Source organism: Sinocyclocheilus anshuiensis, unplaced genomic scaffold (assembly GCF_001515605.1).
Source record: "Sinocyclocheilus anshuiensis isolate Anshui unplaced genomic scaffold, SAMN03320099.WGS_v1.1 scaffold337, whole genome shotgun sequence".
Lineage (NCBI taxonomy): Eukaryota > Metazoa > Chordata > Actinopteri > Cypriniformes > Cyprinidae > Sinocyclocheilus > Sinocyclocheilus anshuiensis.
In genome coordinates this window covers 1,300,827-1,320,617 of record NW_015537968.1, presented here as the reverse complement: position 1 = coordinate 1,320,617, position 19,791 = coordinate 1,300,827, and the positions used below count along the sequence as shown (strand labels likewise).

The window sequence follows — 19,791 nt, the reverse complement described above, 5'->3', positions numbered from 1 at the left end:
TCGTCCACACAGATTTTTAGGTTAGTTTGATTATTAACTGGATTTATATTGTTTTTGTGTTTGAACAAACTATTTAAGGGTTGGGAGATAATCCGGTAGAAATATATCAATCGTTGATTGAAGCGCGTCATGGCGTAGTCTAAGCTTATCATTCAAACGCATTTTAAGCATGTTTTAAAACAAATGGTTTATACTGTTCATGGACATTACGCTGCGGGGCAGAATTCATTCTGGTAAATGCGTGCGTTAAAACGGGTTCTACCTGATACACCTGCTCGTATTACTGACTACACTTTTGCTCCTTGTGCTTAAACGGTCAAATACACATAGTTATGTCAAAATGCCTGTCTCTGCGAGTATCCTCGTAAACACAGTTATTTGTGTCTTAAATGAATGTTAATAGTTAAAGATAAAGCATGTGTTAGGCTATATGAGATCCTTAGCCTATATGATGAGATCTTAAAGGGGTCATATGATGCGATTTAAATTTTTCCTTTCTCTTTGGAGTGTTACAAGCTCCTGGTGCATAAAGAAGATCTGTAAAGTTGCAAAGACTAAAGTCTCAAATCCAAAGAGATATTCTTTATATATATATATATATATATATATATCATTATTGTGATGGGGGGCCCTGCAGTAAGTCATAGCCCCGGGGCCAAGTGCGGTCTTAATGCGGCCCTGCCGACAACACAGCACAACAACAGAGCCACTCCCGGTGATTCCGGAGGCCTCTATAGAATAAACATGACAGCTCCAGATGTCACTCTCAATCTCGGATGCGGCGACATATTCAGCAGTGCATGAATGCTCACTTTATAGAATGGAGCGATACGCTGGCAGGGCCCGCACCATGTGGCTGTGAAGTCCACCACTACCAACTTGTTCCCGGCATTTTTCAGAGCGTTGTCGAAGGCATTCTGCAGAGAGAGGGAGGAAAAGTTAATTCCGTTTCCAAACTGGCATGACACATTCTTTCCTGCTGAGGTTTACTGAAATGGACGATGAGTCACAATGGCATGGTTTAAGCAGGGTGATTAACTTTCAAATATTTACAAAAGAGCCATAATTACGGTACCAGGAAGCTTACGGAGAAATGGGTGCAGGTTTTGCTTTCTATATGAGATATAAGCCTACTGGAAAATACAGCTCATATCCTTTTCCTGAAATTACACTGAAGCAACACAAGCACTTACTACTTCATTGTAAATCAATATCTAATTGAACATTTTGATGGTGATGATACAAAAATGTGTACACGTATTTGTATTTTATTACAATCGTTTAAACTTCTTTACGACTTTGTAAGTGTCATCATAAATCAGTTTAATGCAAATCATATTTGAATTGCATGCATATTAATGTTTAATACTAAGATTTGGCATGTCTAGAACCAAAACACTCCAGAAGGACACTCCATAGGACAGAAGAAGCATCTCGTGTGAGTACTATCCTTCTATATCCGATTCTTCAACGAAGCATTCTTTCGAGTCTGATTTTGAATGAACCTGCTGACAAACCGGTCTGGAAGATTCGTTCATGAAACACTGAATCGATCTGAGCCGTGTGTCAAAGACTCACTGACTGACACAACTTGGCTTTGACTGACTTAAGATTCAAATAAATAAAAAAAATTCTAGGTGAGGTGAAGTACGGCTGAAATAAACGCAAGAAATTATTTAAAAAAAAAACACCCTTATTAATAGAACCGAAAACCCGTAATGAATAGTCTACAGTAGCTATATGTGGCTTTACTGGAATGTTTCAGAGCATTTAGAGTAATACACCGGGGTATCAAAAACTGAGAGATTACGTGACAAAATAAAGAATCGCTGAATCAGCTGTAAAAATGAACTCTTGGAAATAACCGATTAGTGTCAGATCTCCCACGACAGTAGAGGTGTTTACACACGCGAGCACTTTCTAAATAACAGCCAAGTATTAAATCATACGTTTTATGTCCTGTTTAAAAAGTAGGCTAAATGAGAACCAATGCACTTCTCGTTCCCTACTCGCCATTACTGTAGGCTGCATGCTTTGGGGTTCTGTAGAATAGAAAGAAACCACTAGCCTACATGTTCTTGTGTGTAAACATTTCCGCCCACACCCGTTCCGCAAGCAAAAAATACATGCGACTTTTTAGCTTAAATATTTTTATCTACACAAAAACGTTTTTATTAAAGTTACTAACTTACTCGAATAAGATTTTTAATAGACATCAGAAGTCAAACAAAATGACCTATAAAGAGTTACAAAGTTAAGGTAGCAGCTAAAAGACAATATATGTGTGTGTATATATATAATCTAGTGATATGCAATGTTACTCAGAAAACAGGATACAGGTTTAACTCATTCGAAATACTTCTGCTTAATGTTACACTGTCAGATATGCAAAAGAAATCTATCGTATCTCTTGCTCTGGCTACGGTGTATAGACCACCAGGGTTTTTATTTAGCACAGTGGCTAGATTAACAAATAACCAGACGCCACCCGATCTAAATATTCCCTCACAGTTTGATAGTAATGACTTTATGAATTTCTTCACTGATAAAATAGGTAACATCAGAAACACAATAACAAATGTAGATTCTACAGCAGCAAATTACAGACCCATTTCAAATCTTCCGTTTATGTCTAAAATTTTAGAAAAAGTTATGTCTGCTCAGTTGTGCTCTTTCCTGCAAAAAAAAATGATCTCTATGAAGAATTTCATTCCGGTTTCAGGCCCCACCATAGCACAGAAACTGCACTTTTAATTGATTTTTCCGTACATTTCTGCCATATGTACATTAACTGACAGTCACCACTGATAAGCTACTACTAAATGTTGTAGGAACTTAATTTGCTGTAAAGTTGCTTTGCAACGATTTGTATCGTGAAAAGCGCTATATAAATAAACTTGAATTGAATTGAAAAGATTGGCATTATGATCCTACCTTATCCTCAATTATGATAACCATTTTGATGTCTTGTCTTCTGCTGGACTGACTGTAGGTCTGAAAGCTCCTGAGAGTAGCTTCAGAGTAGCAGCGCGCGTCATTAGCGCCTGTCACGTAGCCCCGCCTTCAATGAACACAACGATCCAATCATGGAATTATGAGGTCCTGTAACCCCGCCTACCACGGCACCCTACAAATAAATTATAATCAGCTTAAATAGTTCAGTACGTACGTTGTTAATAATAATAGTTAGATAATAGTTCAGCTGGTCCTTTGCTGATTTATGCTGGTCCTTTGCTGGTTTATGCTGGTCCTTTTGCTGGTTTATGCTGGTCATGTGCTGGCAAAGGACCAGCTTAAACCAGCAAAGGACCAGCTTAAACCAGCATCCCAGTGTCAAAACATACCTAACCAGCATATGCTGTTTTTTTCAACAGGGCATTTAAGCAGATTCTATGTATTTCTTTAGAGCTGTTTGTGGCGTAGCAATGAAATCTTTTTGCTGTTTACATTTTTTTAAATTCCAGAGCCCAGAAGGGGAAAAATTGCAGAAATAATGAACATTATTAATCAGACATGGAAAATATGACCATATACAACGTAAATATGAGGCTTTACATGGCTTTATTTGTAAACATATTGCAGTGAAAGACAGTTAAAATAGTGACACTTCTTGTAACATAGTTACCATTACCAAAAATAAAACTTAGTGGACAAGTATGAGATTAATTTTGTTCCCTGGACCTTTTAGACACAAACAGACTTCACTAGGTTATCTGTCTACACATATTCAAGTTAACCAACTGTGTCATAGTGTATTTTATGTAAAAAGACAACAGATGGATTTCTAAGCATGCTTCAGACTTTAACAATAGCCTTCCCAAGTCCATCGCCCTTCAGCATCCTTATGAAGGCAGCTGGCATGTTCTCAAAGCCAACAGTGACCACTTCCTTTGTCTTCAGTTTGCCCTGCAGGAAAATAATTCAATGTATCTACATACCATTTCCCATTCTCATTCACAGACTGGTGCTGTTATATGCTGTGTAATATCTAATGAAGGGTTTAACTATAGGTGTAACGATCAAGTTCATTCCATTTCACTAACTGAAAGCAGAATGATTCATTTCTAAAGCTGCTTACCTCTTTCATCCATTTAAGCATTCTCTTGACAGATTCGTCATCTTTGTGTTGCCAAGAGCTCACCATAAATCCTTCTATCTTCAGTTGTCGTGTAATTATTTCATGGTGAGGATAAGGACCTATGAGACAGCACAAACAAATTTAATATCTTAATGTTACATTGCTTAGCTTTTTCATATCCTATACCGTCCTCTGGTGGTTGCAATGTGTAACAATTGAAAAGCATCGATTTTATTTTTTCCTGTAGGCCTAATCTCTTCTAATATTAAAATGTGAAAAGTGGGTCAGCAGAAATGAGACGTACACATCTGTGGTGTTGTGTCATTGTAAGTGGCTATTGCACCGCAGACAGCGATACGACCTCCTGGCTTCATGTTTTTGAGTGCTGCGGTAAAAGAAGGGCCCTCCCACCTAAAGAACATTCAATTAAAAAAGCTTAATAAGATTTGTTAGCAAGTAGCATACTGTATTTGAGACAAAAATACACATATACTGTTAAATTACACTCTCAAAGTAGCAGTCATATCCTTCAGGTGAAGCGTTCTTCAGCGCTTCCTCTAGTGAGGAGACAGTCTTGTAGTTGAAGGCCTGGTCAAAGCCCAGCTCTTTTAGGTATGCCACCTTGTCATCACCTCCTGCTGATCCCACGACCTTGCAGCCTTTAATCTTGCAGATTTGCCCCACCATCGCACCTACAGCACCTGCTGCTGCACTCACCAGAATCGTCTCACCAGGCTGTATCTTACACACCTCTTCCAGGCCATACAGACCAGTTAAACTAGAGGATAAGAAGGACAGGATTTACAAAAATTACCTGATATTTTAATTAAAAGAACAAAAGAATTGCCTAACGATTCTGAATAAAGTGTTGGTTTTGTGTGGTGGCTATTGAGATTCAAAGAATAAAAAAGACTTTATTTTCTTTCAGTCTATGTGTCACTGCCATCTTTTGAATCAGTTTTTAGCAGTCATGATTACATTACCCAGCATCCCCAAGGAACCAAGAGCCAGGGACATTGAAATATCACTGGGCCATTCGGATACTATCCGGGTCATGGTGGGCCCGGCTGGACCCTTCGCTTTGGTTACAGAGTGTGTCCTCCATCCACAGTTAGCAACCACGTAACATCCCTCGGGAAATGCTGGGTCCTTACTCTTCACTACCCTGCCAGACAATAAGTTAAGATATTTATATGGTGATATGAATTGTTTTTGTTTATGAACAGACCTGTTTCCTCACTTGAATGCAACTTTGTGGTTTAAATTACTAATGCAATAGCTAAACATGCAAATTGTCTAAAAAGTCTACACAGTTTTTCTATTTAAACTGTGTGTTTCTCTGTTGCTCAAGATGTTTTTCCACTCATCTAAGTGGAAGTGTCTTCATCAGTTGATGCAACTAAAACCACATTGATGAGTGGCTGAACCGCTTGAGCAACAGATCCAGTTGCCTAGACATTTTCTGATATCATATTAGTATATATCAAATTATTCAACATTTTATGATTACTTGGATAAGATTTCTTTCCCTTTTCAACACTGAACATGTTTTTGGTTTTTGGTTCTGTAAACGCTCTGTATAACTGAAATGAATCTACTGTATATGACTAACAAAAAGTGAGAATAAGATGTAACAATATACTGTACATTACAATATACATAGGAATAATTGTTTCCTTACTTTGCCAGCTCCATATTGCACATCCCCCTCTTTTATCCACATTTTACTCAGAGATCTACAGAAACAACAGGAGGCATTTAAAATATTGGCTAGAAACACCACAATTACAATTAAGACTGTAGACACCTTTACCTCATATATGGATCAAGACTTAAATAGACTGCCTTCACAAGCACATCTGAAGCAAAAATGATTATGATACATCAGTGAGGCATAGCAGAGGTATACAAAGAGACAAATATATGAATCGTCCATACCTCCATCTCGAAGCTCTGGCAGAACATCTTCTTTCAGTTCAAAGTTGCTTTCCTTAGGAAAGCCATCAAAGTGTTTTTTAAGGATCCACGTCTTTGCCTTAACCATGATTATATGTCAGATGCTGCACAGGCAGAGTTCTTCAAACTGGAAGTTGTTCTGAGAGAGAGCACAGTGCTTGCTTTTATTGTAGTGGTGACAATGAACAACACTCTTACATAACAAAACGTCTTTATTGACAATAAGTGACGTTGCAAATTCTTGTAACCTCTATACTGACATTAATGAAGTACTGTATGTCTCACCTGAGTACACTGAATATTGTTTACCTGGGACTTTCAATATTTAATTGTTTTATCTGCATTGAATATTAATAACAAAACATTTGTCCTTAATGTTTTAAACAACTGTCCAGGAGAAGAGGTTTCACCCCAGGTACCCATGGCACCGCACATTGTGGATTTAATCAGGTGTGTTAGACAAGTGAGATGTGATCTCAACTGGCTTTGCCATAAAATGTGCAGGGCTGAGGGTTCTCAATCCCAGGAGCTGTACAGTAAGCAGGGGTTATCTGCTATCCTGTGCAGATTTATTCTTAATGTTAAATGTCAGAATTTTCAGGATTGTTGTGAATTTCATACAACAGACATTCAAATATTGTGAGTTTTAGAGCGAGTGGTAAACTTGAACTGTTGGTTTGTGGATGAAAATTGATTTTATTTTCTTATTTGTTGCTAATTGTAGAAACATCAGAATAATTTTTAATGCAGTCAGGATGACTTTGAAATTACCCACATAACCATGACATTGCATATACATTGCATTCTATGACAAGCAGCAGTGATCCAACCTAGAAACCCAAATCAAAATCATTATTCCATATACCACTAAAATGAAATGTTATTCTAAAAATTTATTTGAATATATTCTTAATCAATGCAACACAAAAGCTACTACACATTTTGTCATGGATGAACTACGTAAGTCTTTTCTTTGCCCCACACAAGAGATACTCCCGTCTCTCCTTTATTTGTAAACCTTCATTTTACAAAATAGTTCCTTCATAAATAGCCACAAGATGTCAGTATTCAGACAGATATTTGTGTTGTGTCATTCATTGTACATTACCTCCAAACACCCAGTGCAGGTAGTAAAAATGCCAAGTTATTTTTTAGCTCATGTATTTATTTATCAAAATAACGTTCTTAGAAAACTTGTCTTTTTAGAAACTTCTTTTAGAAACCTATACAAATTGGCATTATTTGCCTGTCTGTATCAGTCTCTGACTCTCAGACTATATTGTGGAAAACTTGTGACCCTTATCAACAGTGAAGCCTAAACAGATTCCAAGGATAATGGATGAAATAATAGTTTTATTGAAAAGAAACCTTATAACCATGCTTATCAAATTGTATGAGTTGCATTAAAAATCATACACACTGTCCAAAGAATGTTAACTATCTATATGCTGTTGTTCATGTGGTTCATCTACAGTAGTTCACGATGACTCAGCATATCCTCCTGAAAAATAAGTTGTTGTTTTTTTCCATGACAATTTACAAATGCCGAATAATGCTGAGCAACAGCCTTAATAGACCTATGTTAATCTTTTGGGATAAAAATTTCCTTCATGTTTCTAATATTAGAAAAAAGTATAATTTTATTCCTGCTTTGTGCATATCTGTTCTAGAGAACAAATGTGACACTGATTTACAAAAAACAGACTTTATTTGTAAACAAAATAATGGACACAACATGAAAATATACAATTATTAATGCAGAATCTATAACAAAAATGGCAAGATTGTTGTTTCATAAGCAAACCACTGAAGTACTTGCCATCAGACCTTAACAATGGCTTTTCCAATGTTTTCTCCCCGCAACATCCCCATGAACGCAGCAGGCATATTTTCAAAGCCAACAGTAACATGTTCTTTACACTTCAGATTTCCCTGTAAACCATCAAATCAAGAGAATCTGCATCATTATCAAAATATGAAACTTACTTAGATGAAGTATAATTGTATTTAGATCAAGCATTGTATAGCATTAAACCAAACTAGCATTTTTCAAGGAAACCAAGCATTCTGATGTACCTCTTGCATCCAGGTCAGCATTCGCTTCAGTGACTCGTCATTTTTATGTTCCCACCTGCCCACCAAGAAACCTTCCATTTTCAACTGCTTAAAAATCATTTGCAGATGTGGATAAGGACCTAAAAAGACAAACACATATTATCACTGCTGTAAATGGACAAGAGTCTATGTCTACCCAAATCTTCATGTCTGACTAAACAGTTTTCGTATTGTTTATACTGAGGTATTGATTCTATAGCATAAAGGTCATTCTCTACTGGTTAAAACGAGAACTACATGAGAAGTTAACCAAACCTGTCTGTGGGGTGGTGTCATTGTACAGTGATATTCCTCCACACACAGCAATACGCCCAAATACCTTCATCTGCAAAATAGCAACACTCGAAAAAGGGCCGCCCACCTGGAAACCAAGCCAAATCAAGATTACGAAGTATTTTTTTTATTTTTTAAAGGTATTGTCAACAGAGTTAGTTTCATAAATTATTAACCAACTAGTACCAGTCAATTCTTACATTCTCAAAGTAGCAGTCATATCCTTCAGGTGAAGCGTTCTTCAGTGCTTCCTCCAGTGAGGGGACAGTCTTGTAGTTGAAGGCCTGGTCAAAGCCCAGCTCTTTTAGGTATGCCACCTTGTCATCACTTCCTGCTGATCCCACAACCTTGCAACCTTTTAGTTTGGCAATTTGACCAGCTACAGAACCAACGGCCCCTGCGGCTGCATTTACCAGTAAGGTTTCTCCCGGTTTGATGGCACAGACCTCCTCCAAACCATAGAGTGCAGTCAACCTGTGGAGCACAGTTAATGTTACTTATTATATATTCATGTATCATTTTATTATTTAAAGCTTATATGTGGTGCCTCAAATAAAATATATTTTGTAAATAACCTGAAAAGGGAAATTTTTCACCCATTCACACCAAGAACGCTAACTATAACCATATTAGCACTCACACCAGTGCACGATAAAGTTCTGTTTTTTTCTAAATGCATGTTGCAGTAATGTCATCTGCCACTTTAAATGCTCATGTGTTTTGAAGCCAGATGGGTTCTGATTGGCTGTCAATGTTTTTATGGTTCATCATCTGGGAAAAAATGTCTGAAAGTGATTCCAACAAATTGTTCTTGTGCCGTTGTCATTATAGTTGTGGTTAGAATGATTATTAAAACTTTATACAGTAGTTAGATTTATCATTATTGTTATCATCCTTGGTTTGAATCAGCTTTTACAGTTACTTAGTTCTTTATCTGCTTGAAAGTCTGACATTCTGTGCTGTTGGATGCTTCCTGCTTAAGCTATGCCTTCTTTGTGTGAACAGTCAGGAAAGAATAACACCATCCATTTGCTATCAGCCAAAAACACTTCTGAGAACATGTTTAAAAGCAAACCAAAACGAAACTCACTAAGCAGAGAACATGTGGGCAACAAATGTTTGTTGCATAAAACCATAATTGAATTGCAACGCATATCTAATTTTCCCAGAACTCAGTCATAACTATTCACTACGTCAGAGATGATTTGATGTGCTTAAATGAGACATCAGATAATGACTATATCACAGTGGATTAAGCGTTTGACCAAAACCATCTGGAAAATAAACAATTGTGGGTTCGAAAGAAGCAGTGAGTTTTACCCTGGCATCCCAATGGCTCCAAGGGCATGGGAGAGGGAGACATCCTGAGGCCAGTCATCCAAGATGTTGGTGATATCGCTCTCAGCTGACACAGTATGTGTTCTCCAGCCACATCGACTAACCACATGGCAGCCCACAGGAAATGAAGGATTATTACTTTGAATCACCCTATAGTTAAAATATAAGAAGAGACTTTGATTTACAAATTAACGGATCACATTAAGTAGGTAAACAACACGTGGTGAAAGTGGTTTATAAACCATCAACTCCAATATATTTGAATGGGGAGACAGAGAGACATTGTCTCATTTAAAAAGGGCATCTTCTAAACACGAACATATGTTATTTAACTGGTCTCGTAAAGTATTTGCAGTCTTAAAGTATAAGCATTAAATGCTTTGAACATTCTGCCAGTTCTTGATTGGTCTATTACAAAGTACCCTAACTAACGGTCAGTGACTGTAAATGGGCCACAGATGCTTTACTTTTGTAATGATGACCAGATTTTTGGAAACTTTCCACTTTCCACTGATAAGAAAGTCATGGTTTCTTTCGAAATGTTGAGAAAAGAGACTGAACAAATTGAAGCTAGTCAGTTGCAGCTGTTATGGGACAGAATGGCTATTTCTCTTACTTGGCAACTTGAGTTCCGATCATCACATCTCCTGCTTGCATTCGAACACGGCTGAATGGACTAGAAGAAATTAAATAGATAGGAAACTTGGAATTGTATATTTAGGGGAAAGTAGTAGTAATACATAAAACGATTCATAACAAACAAAACAAGGAATAATTTTCAAACATGCAGAATCAGTATGACTTACTGTCAAAAGAACATTAAATGTAAAAGTTAGTGCACCTGATCAATACAGCTTTGTCACTCACCGCATGTAAGGGTCCACACTAAGGAACACTGCCTCCAGAAGAACCTCTGAAGAACAAGAATAAATGCCACTTGGTATGAAATAGAGTAAATATTGGAAAAAATATGACATTTGAGGATCACAAACCTCCATCTCTGGGCTCAGAGAGCTGCTCTAGTTTCAGCTCAAAGTCGGTGTCTTTAGGAAAGCCCTCAAAGTGCTGCTTCAGGATCCAGGTTTTGGCTTGAACCATGACTCTCTTTGTTGAAAGCAACTGTAAAAATAAACGAAAATAATTTTTTCATACGTGCAACCTTCAAAACTAGACTGTTGCACGAAACGCAGATGATTAGCTCACAAATCACATCAGCAATAAAAAAGTAACGGTCCGAACAGTATGTGGTAACCATAATAATTGAAAACGGATTTTCTAGTATACATACCCGTTAATACACAAATGGCCTGTTCCTGTACTTGCTGCAGTTGCGCACACAGAACTTGTTTAAGGCCCTCCCACCGTCCATATACTGCTACATTCTTGGCTGAAGCTTAATCAGGTGACATTTTGTATCTATCTGATTGGCCGACTCGATTTGTCAATCATTTTCAATGAAGACGCTTCTTAATTTTGTTTTCAGTAAATCCACTTCTACATATTTTTATACAGTTGTAAGCTGTATTATATCATTCCATCTTCTGTGGCAAAAAAATAAATAAAAATAAAATAAAAATAGGCTTTTGAAATAATATATTTGTCGAGGAACCACCTCACGTCATGTGACGAAAGCAAGCGCGGGCATTTCGGAAGTGGTAATCGAGACAGACTGCAATACATCAAAAGGGTTCTGGTTTTTAAGGTATGGATGTTTACTATATACTGCTTTATGAAATATATATCATTGTCAGTTTTTGAAAAAAAAAAAAAAAGCCAAATTTATGATCGTTTGTACTCGGTAAACCAGTAAAGCAAGCCAATTTAGCTTAATGCAAACGTTTAACGTTAACTTGTTTTTAACGGCTCTTGAAATACAAAATATATTGCTATTCATCTGTCATACTGAAGGTAAAGCTAAAGCCGCTTTGACTTTAGCTAGCCTATCTTTGAGGTATTGGTCATGAAACTGAAACTGCTGCGATGGGTCTTGTACAGTCCATTTTTTCTTTCTTGAGAATTATTATATTTTGAATATCTCTATATTTATATTGGTGTGTTTTGTGAGTGTGTATGTTTGGTTATGGGTCAGTAAGATTATATTTAGAATGGTTTCTGAAGGATGTGACAAACTTTTGAATGGTAATGTGTGTGTGTGTGTGTGTGTGTGTGTGTGTGTGTGTTTTCCTATTTGCACACAGTACAGTAACATGCAACATTCACCTCAGTTGGGCCTTCACTTTGTAAATACATAGAATATGTCGGGCTTGTTATAATGTATTTTGACCATCTGCTTTAGGATAAGGAATATCTCTGAAGTGTGAGCCAAGTTGACATAAGCAGCCATGTTGGATGGGGCTCAGTTTGTTGAGGCGTTGTCACGGTTGGGTTACCCACGGGCGTCTGTGCTGAAAGGTTCTGAGTTTGACTGGTTATTTGACACAGCACCAGATAACCTGCACCTTTTACGTGTCGTCTGCAACCGCCTGAACCGCAGCAATGTTCTAACGCCAGAAGAATTGCAAGCGTACAAGGCACTCCAGGAGTCCGGGAAGCCCATGTTGGATGAGGTGACACTGGCTGAGCTGCTTAAAACCTGTTTGCCCGTAGATGGAGGTGTAGTGTCACAGGGCTGTTCTGCGTTGTGTGGAGGGGGAAATGTAACAATCGAGGACCTCGAGACAGAACTTCAAGCTCTCCGCAAGGAAAAGCAGCTAAAACAATGCAGACTCAATAAGCTGCAGATGTTGGCTACCAACTGGGGTGCAAACTCCTCTGCATCCCAAACACTGCTGCAGGAAGGAGGCTCTACAGTAAAGGATGCCAACTCTGCCTTGGCTGCTGAAAATGCATACACCAACTCCGCTGTGGAGAACCTGTCAAAAGAGACCACCAAACTGGCTGGCTTTTTCCAAACTGACCCTCATTACCTAAGAAGTAAAGATGGAGCTGCGCCACCATTAGTTGCTCAACCAGGGACTCCAGTGCTCCTCTCTCAGTTGTCTCTAGAGCCTTTTCTCCAGCAACAGGAGCAATTCACCAAAGTGTTGACTGCCTACACTCAGCGTCAGTTCTTTCAGGGCATCTCAAACTTGATGGAGACCTCCACATCCAATCGCTGCCAGCTGACTAATCTGAGCTGTTGCAGTGAGCACGAGGAAGAAGAGGATGAGGGACTAGTGGAGCTCAGGAAGAAAGAAATGGCACAACTGCAGTGGGCATATATAGTGGCACAGTATCAGCTGGTGAAAGAGCGGGCAAAGGAGCATGGTGACAAGGCAGCAAAAGAGTGGCTCATCCAGCGACTAAACAGCAGCACAGAGGTGAATATTAATTAAAATTATAGTTTCCATGATTGGTTTATAAATGCCTATACAGTGCCATTCAAAACATTTTAAGAGTAATATATTATTGTTTGTTTCTTATTAACATGGTTAACATTTATGGCAAGTTTAAAATATATTACAATATAAAACTTTAATAATATTATAATATAATAATATTTCACCATATTACTGTTCACTGTATTTTGATCAAATAAATCCAGCCTTGCTGAGCGTAACAGACTTTCAAAAAAATTTACAAATCTTACCAACCCCAAAATTTTGAACAGTAGTGTACACTGAGTTTTAGTGATTTAGTAAAATAATTTGTTCAATAAAAGAAAAAAACTATTTAAAAAGCTTCTCAATCTCAGGTCATATTTCCAACCTAAGTAAGAGCTATTCTATTCTTGCCATTATTATGCCTGAAATGCACTGTTACTTGTAAAACTGCTACAGATATGTATCTTTAAACTGTAGTTATTCATCAGCACTGTGCTGTTACTTTAAATTTGTATGTGTGAAACAGCGTTTTAACCCTGTTTTACTCCAACATGTGCCAAGGCAAATTTGTATGTAGATAAACACACTGCAAGGAGAATAAACTTTGTGTGTCTGGCTTTTTTAATTATAAAATCGAGGAAATATTTTCTGTCCCTTGTACTGAGAGCATGTCTCTAAATATTTCATTCTCTTCCTCTCGTAGTCTCTGTGCTACTCACAGGTGATCAGGCTTGAGCCTGATCTACGCTCTGAGATCCTCTCAATTCAGTCTGAAATTCAGTCCCTTATGTTAGACCCAGTCCGCTCTGCTTTACGAGACTGTGCCTGCCTCCTTAACATCCCCGTAGTGCGTGGTGACCTCGCTCTTCAGTTAGCCAGGCAAAATTACTACACCTCCAAGCAAACCGAAGTTCGTGACCAGCTTCTCCGTCAGAAGGCCTTTTTCGAACTTGTGCGTCTGGCCCAGGATGCAGAGCTCCTTATGGGGAGGAGGGTGATGAAGCAGCTTGATGAAATACTGAAGAAGCTGGAGGGGGCAGCAGAAGCTGCTGCTCAGAGAGAAAACATTCTGACACAACCTCACTTAACTCAAGTGCCTTACCTTGGTTCTAATGCTAAACAACAGGTCATCAGCTCCAAGGACACAGCCTTTAGCAGGTAATCCACCGTGAGTGGAGAGAAGTTTAACTTACAGTTTTTTACTTTGAAATGCAGGTTGAGTTTGTAAGACTATATCTTCATATATATATGTTCTATATGTTAATCCCTCAGGTTGCTGCAGATGCTTGAGTTAGGTAAGACCCCCACGGAGAGAGAGGATCCATTCCAAACCTATGGTAGGCTGGAAACAGCGGCCTTTAAACTGCAGGAGGATTTGGTCACTGTACAAGAGGCTTTGGATGGGGCCAGACGAGAGCAAGCCTATACTGGAGCTCGGTTAGAAAGTGACCGAGATGCGCTCAACCAAGTGGCATACTCAGACATTGTGCAGCCTCTTCTGAGGCCGCAGGTATGTGCTATAGCCACACCTGCACTGGAGCTCTGCCCTCATGCACAGGTATGTCTTTCTGTTCTTTTTTTCTCAACCTCACCACCATTTTCAACGTCATCCCTTGTGAATCCCAAGAAACGTGAGCAGATTAATCATCATATTCTTGATTTATGAAAAGCATGCACCTCTCAGTGGTTGGTCGTAATTGTTGGGTGGTTGGTTTTTCTGTGTTTTTATGCACTGTGTTTTATATTTATCTGCTGTATTAAGATTATGGGCCAGAATAACTAAACATGGCGAATTAGCGTGAGACAGCAAACAAATTAAAGTGCCGGTGGGAGTGAAAATGTTTGCAGGTGATCTATTGACAATGTTCAAATGATAGAACACGAACACAGCTTGCTCATATCCATAATGACCAACGCAATTTACCAAGAGTGGCACAAATTAGTATAGGGTCGCAAACTCGCAAACAAGCAGAGCCAGTGATAATCAGATGCGGATAATCCACTAACAATACAGGAGCATATTGAGCATAATGGTTAAGACATGCCTTTTTGGATGTTAAATAAAGTACCATTTTCTGCAAACCTCTGTTCATTTAAATACTCTCCCATAAATTTTGTGTCTGAAGGGGAAACACTTACAAATGCATATGCAATAAGGTTAGCTGCCAATATAACTGTGTCCATGTCTTTTCATTGCTGTACATACTGACAGTAGGTTTTTTGTTGTTGTTGTTTTAAAATGTCAAAAGAGGGTTTGCACTGACACAAGCTGTTAGTGTGTATATATAGTGTATATATAGGTTTAAAATTGTCTATGGCTTCTGTTTTCTTTCCTGTCACTGCAACACCTGTCTGTGAAACACAAATGATTGGACTAGTGATGCACGATCATGATTTTTCATAGCCGATTCCGATACCGATTTTTTACAAGCAAACTGGCCGATTCTGATACCGATTTCCGATTTTTTTTTATTTATTTTTTTATCAAGCAACAAACAAGAAAGAATAAAAGTACACATAAACAAGATGTTTATTTGGTATTTAACAGGCTAAACTGGGTTTTGGCTTTTGAAAACAACAACTAACCATCTGAAATTAACAGCAGTAACTGCGCAGTAAGTAGGCTACATTCAATACAAACATAGGTAGGCCTACTGACAAAAGCATTTAGCTTTTGTTTTTAAATTGGGTTGAAACTATAAACTGGCCTTAAATGAAAACATTAACTGTAACCATGTAATTTTAAAGGCAACAACTGCATAGTTCCACAATCCAAACAACACAATCCAAACACATTCAACACTCCAAACAAAGATGTTACTTAATCAGCATTCAGCATTTGTTTTCGTTTTTAAATTTGGTGTAAAGAAAAAAAGGTCTTTACCAGTGAAACTAAATAAAACCAAAGTAGGCTATATAAATAAATTATTCCAAAATGTTAACTACGGCAGGTGCTTTTTAAATCACATTAAGTCAATGTAATTTTAAGGTAAAATAAAAAATATTCATCCTATAGCCTACAGAACTGACGCTTACTTCCGGCTTTTCAAAAGTGCTTGCGAGTTCTTCTTTACAAAAAGAAGCATTTCAGCTTTGTCACAAGTTAGTCTGTTTCGTTTCTCATCCAACACGTGAGAAGCTGAGCTGAACAAACGTTCACTGTCTACGCTTGTGCAGGGCGCGGACAGGTACACTCGCGCAACTTCAGCGAGTGCAGGAAAGCGGCTCTTATTTGTGCGCCAGTACACCAACGGCTGTTCGCTTCTTGGTATCTGTGCCTCAGACAGGTAGCTCTGCATTTCCAGTGCTGTACGGCTGCCAGTATCCTTAATCACTTCAGATTTTTCTTCCAATATCTCATCGTGCATCGCCAACAGTGAGCTTGCTCTGCGTGGTATTTGTTTCTGCTGGCGCCTCTGTGCACACTTCAGGAAAAATCGGACGAAAAAAATACAAAAAAACGATTTCCGTTCCGATTTATGGCCGGTCAACCGGTGCATTCCTAGATTGAACTGGGATATTTCTTGTCCTCTGAAAACACTGTTCTGCTGACACCCATGAAAAGCCTTTTAACAAAGTTAATCTAGAATAAGTTTTATTAAAAATTGATCTAAAACATCTTGGCTAGGTTTTTTAGTTTGATCTATTTTTATATTTTAACCTGGATTCGCCATGAAAATAGTCATAGAAGCTGGGATGACATTAAAAACAAACTCTTGCAATGCGTTAGATGTTTCTTTTCTTCCCTTCTCAATGTAATGCAGAATTTAAATGTATTTATGATAATCCTATTGCAGTCAATTAAATCAATTCTATTTATCAGTTGTATTTGTACACATACTGGTAAAAAATGTATTGCCTGAATGCACTGTAAGTCGCTTTGGATAAAAGCGTCTGCTAAATGCATAAATTATTATTAATTACTAAATTATTTGTTGTTCACCTCTAGACTTGTGCCGTCAGACTTGTAATGAATATGCACAATATTGTTATCGTGGGCACTTCTAAATACCGTGAATAATTATATATTACAAATTATTCAGAATTGTGAATGCATTTTAAGAATACTTTTCCCATCAACTGGTCAAAATGCACAACACCGCTGTATGCTGCTTGAAAGACGCGTGCGAACTCTGATGTAAATAAGCGCGGACGAGAAGCACATGGCTGAACATGTGAGAGACGCTCTGGATGAAAGCGCACTTTCACTCTCTGACAGCAGATGGCGCTAAACTGCAGAAATAATAATAATAATAATTCATTTAAATGCAGCCATTACCCCGGAAACCCTGTAAATAAAGCAGCTGCACTACTTTCTGTTTCTGAATCGTGTTAAAATTATTTAAACAGCCATTAGATTTGTGTATTTGCTGTGATGTTGATCACAGAGCCAAATACTTAAATATTTAGACTTAATAGGCTATTTATTTTCAAACTTTTTTTACATTTTAATCTGGACTACAACATGCCCTAGATATTGTTTGAAAGTGTTTTGATTCTTTATTGTTCTGTCACACTTTACATTAGGGCTTCATTAGTTAACATTAGTTAATTCATTAGTTAACATAAACTGCCAATGAAAAATTCTTCTGAACATTCATTAATCTTAGGTATTCCAATATTTAATAACAGGTTGTTAAAATCAAAAGTTGCAACTGTGTTATTTAATGAGCTAACATGAACTTAAACTTGAATTTTTTAAACAAAGATTAATAACTTCTGTAGCAAATGTAGCTATTGCTCATTGTGAATGTTAAATTAATGTTGAACTAATGAGGTCTTATTGTAAAGTGATACCTATTGGTCTTTATAGTTCTTTTGCACTTTAATCTGTGTAAAACTTTTAACTTTATACATTTTTCTGTATTGCTTTATTGCATTTAAATGTTCAGTTATTTTTGTTATAAGAAAAGTTATTAAACCTGTTATACTGTATTATGAGAGCACTTTTTTAAAACTAAATTTCAATATCGTGATAATACTGTATACCGAATACCGTGATAAAAGCATTAGCAATTAATCGCAACATGAAAATTTGATACCGGCATATCCCTATTCACCTCTGTACTTGTGTGCACAGAAAGTGATCAATGTTAATGAGGAGTTCATGTGATTGGGATATGTGTATTTCCTTAACAGATTTCTTATCAAGCAGAACGTGGATAATTGCAAGTTGTATTCTATTTAAAGTGTTAGTTCACCCGAAAATGAAAATTCTGTCATTAATTACTCACCCTCGTGTCGTTCCAAACCCCTAAGACCTTCGTTCATATTCGGAACACAAATGAAGATAGTTTTGATTAAATCCGAGAGCTTTTTGACCCTGCATTGACAGCAACACAACTGAAATGTTTTATGACCCAGAAAGGTAGTAAGGATATCGTTAAAATAGTCCATGTGACTATTCACTATGACTATATATGGAATACTTTTTGTGTGCAAAGAAAACAAAAATAACAACTTTATTTCTGTGTTGCGTTCACAAGAGTACAAGGCGCAGCGCATCTGGGTTCTGCGTCAGAACACCGGCTCCTGGGTCAGCAGCATCATCACATGCATGCATCGTGGTACTCTCGTGAATGCGTATCGACTGACACGGAAGAGAAGAAATTGTTGAATAAAGTTATTTTTGTTTTCTTTGCGCACAAAGTATTCTTGGAGCTTCATAACATTAAAGTTAAATTACTGATGTCACATGGATTTTATCGATGTCCTTACTACCTTTCTGGGCCGTAAAACGTTTCAGTTGCGTTGCTGTCTATGCAGGGCCAGAAAGCTCTCGGATTTAATCAAAAATATCTTAATTTGTGTTCCGAACATGAACGATGGTCATACGGGTTTGGAACGACATGAGGGTGAGTAATTAATGACAGAATTTTCATTTTTGGGTGAACTAACCCTTTAACTCAGTTTAGTTTTTTCTCTCTTTCTCTCTGTTTCCTGCTCTTTGTCTCACCTTCTCAAACTCGTCATGCACATGCCATTTCCCTTCTTTGACATTTACTATGCCTGTCATGCTTTGTTTTTCTCTGTACTTGACACTTCCTGCTCTGTGTCTGACTTTTTCCCACCCACTCTCTCTGTTTAGGAGCTCACAATAGTTCTAGATGAGTTGGAGGTCAAGCAGAAGGCCTTGTACACATCTCTTCAGGACATAGTTGGGGACTTGAAGGCCAAACGAGGGAGGCTTGAACGCAGTGCTACTCTGAGGAGAGAGAGGGAACTGTATGTTTATTTCCATCTGGACCCAAGATTGCTCAGCAGGGCAGTGAGAGATATAGAGGCTCAAGCAGGGGTTATGTAGAATCAGAATGTAGACAGATTTCCTTTTTCTACTCCAGTCAACAATACAGAGAAAAAATTAATGTTATATGCAGATATGGACACGGACCATTGTTGTTTCTGTTATGGATCTCCTTAGATCTGATATACTCATTTTATTATTGTTTATTTTGCTATCCGCTAAAAGTTAATGTTCTTTAGATATGTCAAATTTGTATTTAGTTCCTACAGTTTCACATAATTTTGCATTTGTACTTAAACAAATGTGCTGCTTCTTGTATAAATCATGTTTTTTGGTTGATTAACAGTTGTATCTGTGAATAAACATAATTTGTAATCTCAATGTTTGAGCAAATCTTTGTGCGTGAGTGTTTTTCAAACTTTTTATAAATGCAGTTTGATTCTTTGCTTCAATGCATTTATGAT

The 19,791-nt window shown here is 37.6% G+C and overlaps 3 protein-coding genes and 1 pseudogene across 6 annotated transcripts in view; 1 reads left to right on the top strand and 3 right to left on the bottom strand.

The window, feature by feature from the left end:
* LOC107668769 (thioredoxin-like) overlaps positions 1-3,072 on the bottom strand; it is a 6,410-nt gene extending 3,338 nt beyond the window's left edge. The window contains exons 1-2 of the mRNA XM_016460754.1: positions 2,935-3,072; positions 813-917 (exon numbers count right to left, since the gene is read on the bottom strand). Coding sequence (XP_016316240.1) covers positions 813-917; positions 2,935-2,958 — 129 coding nt within the window. The 5' untranslated portion in view covers positions 2,959-3,072. The remainder of the gene's footprint in view (positions 1-812; positions 918-2,934) is intronic.
* A 578-nt stretch (positions 3,073-3,650) lies between these two features.
* LOC107668753 (prostaglandin reductase 1-like) lies at positions 3,651-7,555 on the bottom strand (annotated as a pseudogene).
* A 169-nt stretch (positions 7,556-7,724) lies between these two features.
* On the bottom strand, positions 7,725-11,128 carry LOC107668743 (prostaglandin reductase 1-like). Its single transcript, XM_016460723.1, has 9 exons — positions 11,049-11,128; positions 10,753-10,879; positions 10,628-10,673; positions 10,377-10,436; positions 9,743-9,910; positions 8,623-8,896; positions 8,405-8,510; positions 8,111-8,229; positions 7,725-7,966 (listed from the first exon to the last, which is right to left on the bottom strand). Exons 2-9 carry the CDS (start codon positions 10,856-10,858, stop codon positions 7,856-7,858), a joined length of 990 nt encoding a protein of 329 aa, XP_016316209.1. The 5' UTR covers positions 10,859-10,879; positions 11,049-11,128; the 3' UTR covers positions 7,725-7,855.
* A 172-nt stretch (positions 11,129-11,300) lies between these two features.
* Positions 11,301-19,628, top strand: LOC107668715 (HAUS augmin-like complex subunit 3). 4 transcript variants are annotated; one of them, XM_016460712.1, is made up of 5 exons: positions 11,301-11,462; positions 12,057-13,080; positions 13,787-14,241; positions 14,356-14,714; positions 19,172-19,274. In XM_016460712.1, exons 2-5 carry the CDS (start codon positions 12,103-12,105, stop codon positions 19,192-19,194), a joined length of 1,815 nt encoding a protein of 604 aa, XP_016316198.1. In that variant the 5' UTR covers positions 11,301-11,462; positions 12,057-12,102; the 3' UTR covers positions 19,195-19,274. The 4 variants fall into 4 exon arrangements, with proteins under 4 accessions (XP_016316198.1, XP_016316176.1, XP_016316190.1 ...); XM_016460690.1 differs by having other exon boundaries at positions 11,307-11,462; positions 14,356-14,641; positions 19,172-19,628; XM_016460704.1 differs by having other exon boundaries at positions 11,309-11,462; positions 14,356-14,593; positions 19,172-19,628.
* The last annotated feature ends 163 nt before the right edge of the window (positions 19,629-19,791 follow it).

What these genes read in the sequence shown, in the direction of transcription:
- LOC107668743 (XM_016460723.1), bottom strand. Translation starts at nt 10,858, where the DNA reads ATGGTTCAAGCCAAAACCTGGATCCTGAAGCAGCACTTTGAGGGCTTT. An exon ending in GGAGCCATTGGGATGCCAGG is followed by an intron (nt 8,897 to 9,742) that starts GTAAAACTCACT and finishes TGTGCTCCACAG; the next exon opens with GTTGACTGCACTCTATGGTT. An exon ending in ATGACTGCTACTTTGAGAAT is followed by an intron (nt 8,511 to 8,622) that starts GTAAGAATTGAC and finishes CTTGGTTTCCAG; the next exon opens with GTGGGCGGCCCTTTTTCGAG.
- LOC107668715 (XM_016460690.1), top strand. Translation starts at nt 12,103, where the DNA reads ATGTTGGATGGGGCTCAGTTTGTTGAGGCGTTGTCACGGTTGGGTTAC. An exon ending in GACTAAACAGCAGCACAGAG is followed by an intron (nt 13,081 to 13,786) that starts GTGAATATTAAT and finishes TTCCTCTCGTAG; the next exon opens with TCTCTGTGCTACTCACAGGT. An exon ending in AAGGACACAGCCTTTAGCAG is followed by an intron (nt 14,242 to 14,355) that starts GTAATCCACCGT and finishes TTAATCCCTCAG; the next exon opens with GTTGCTGCAGATGCTTGAGT.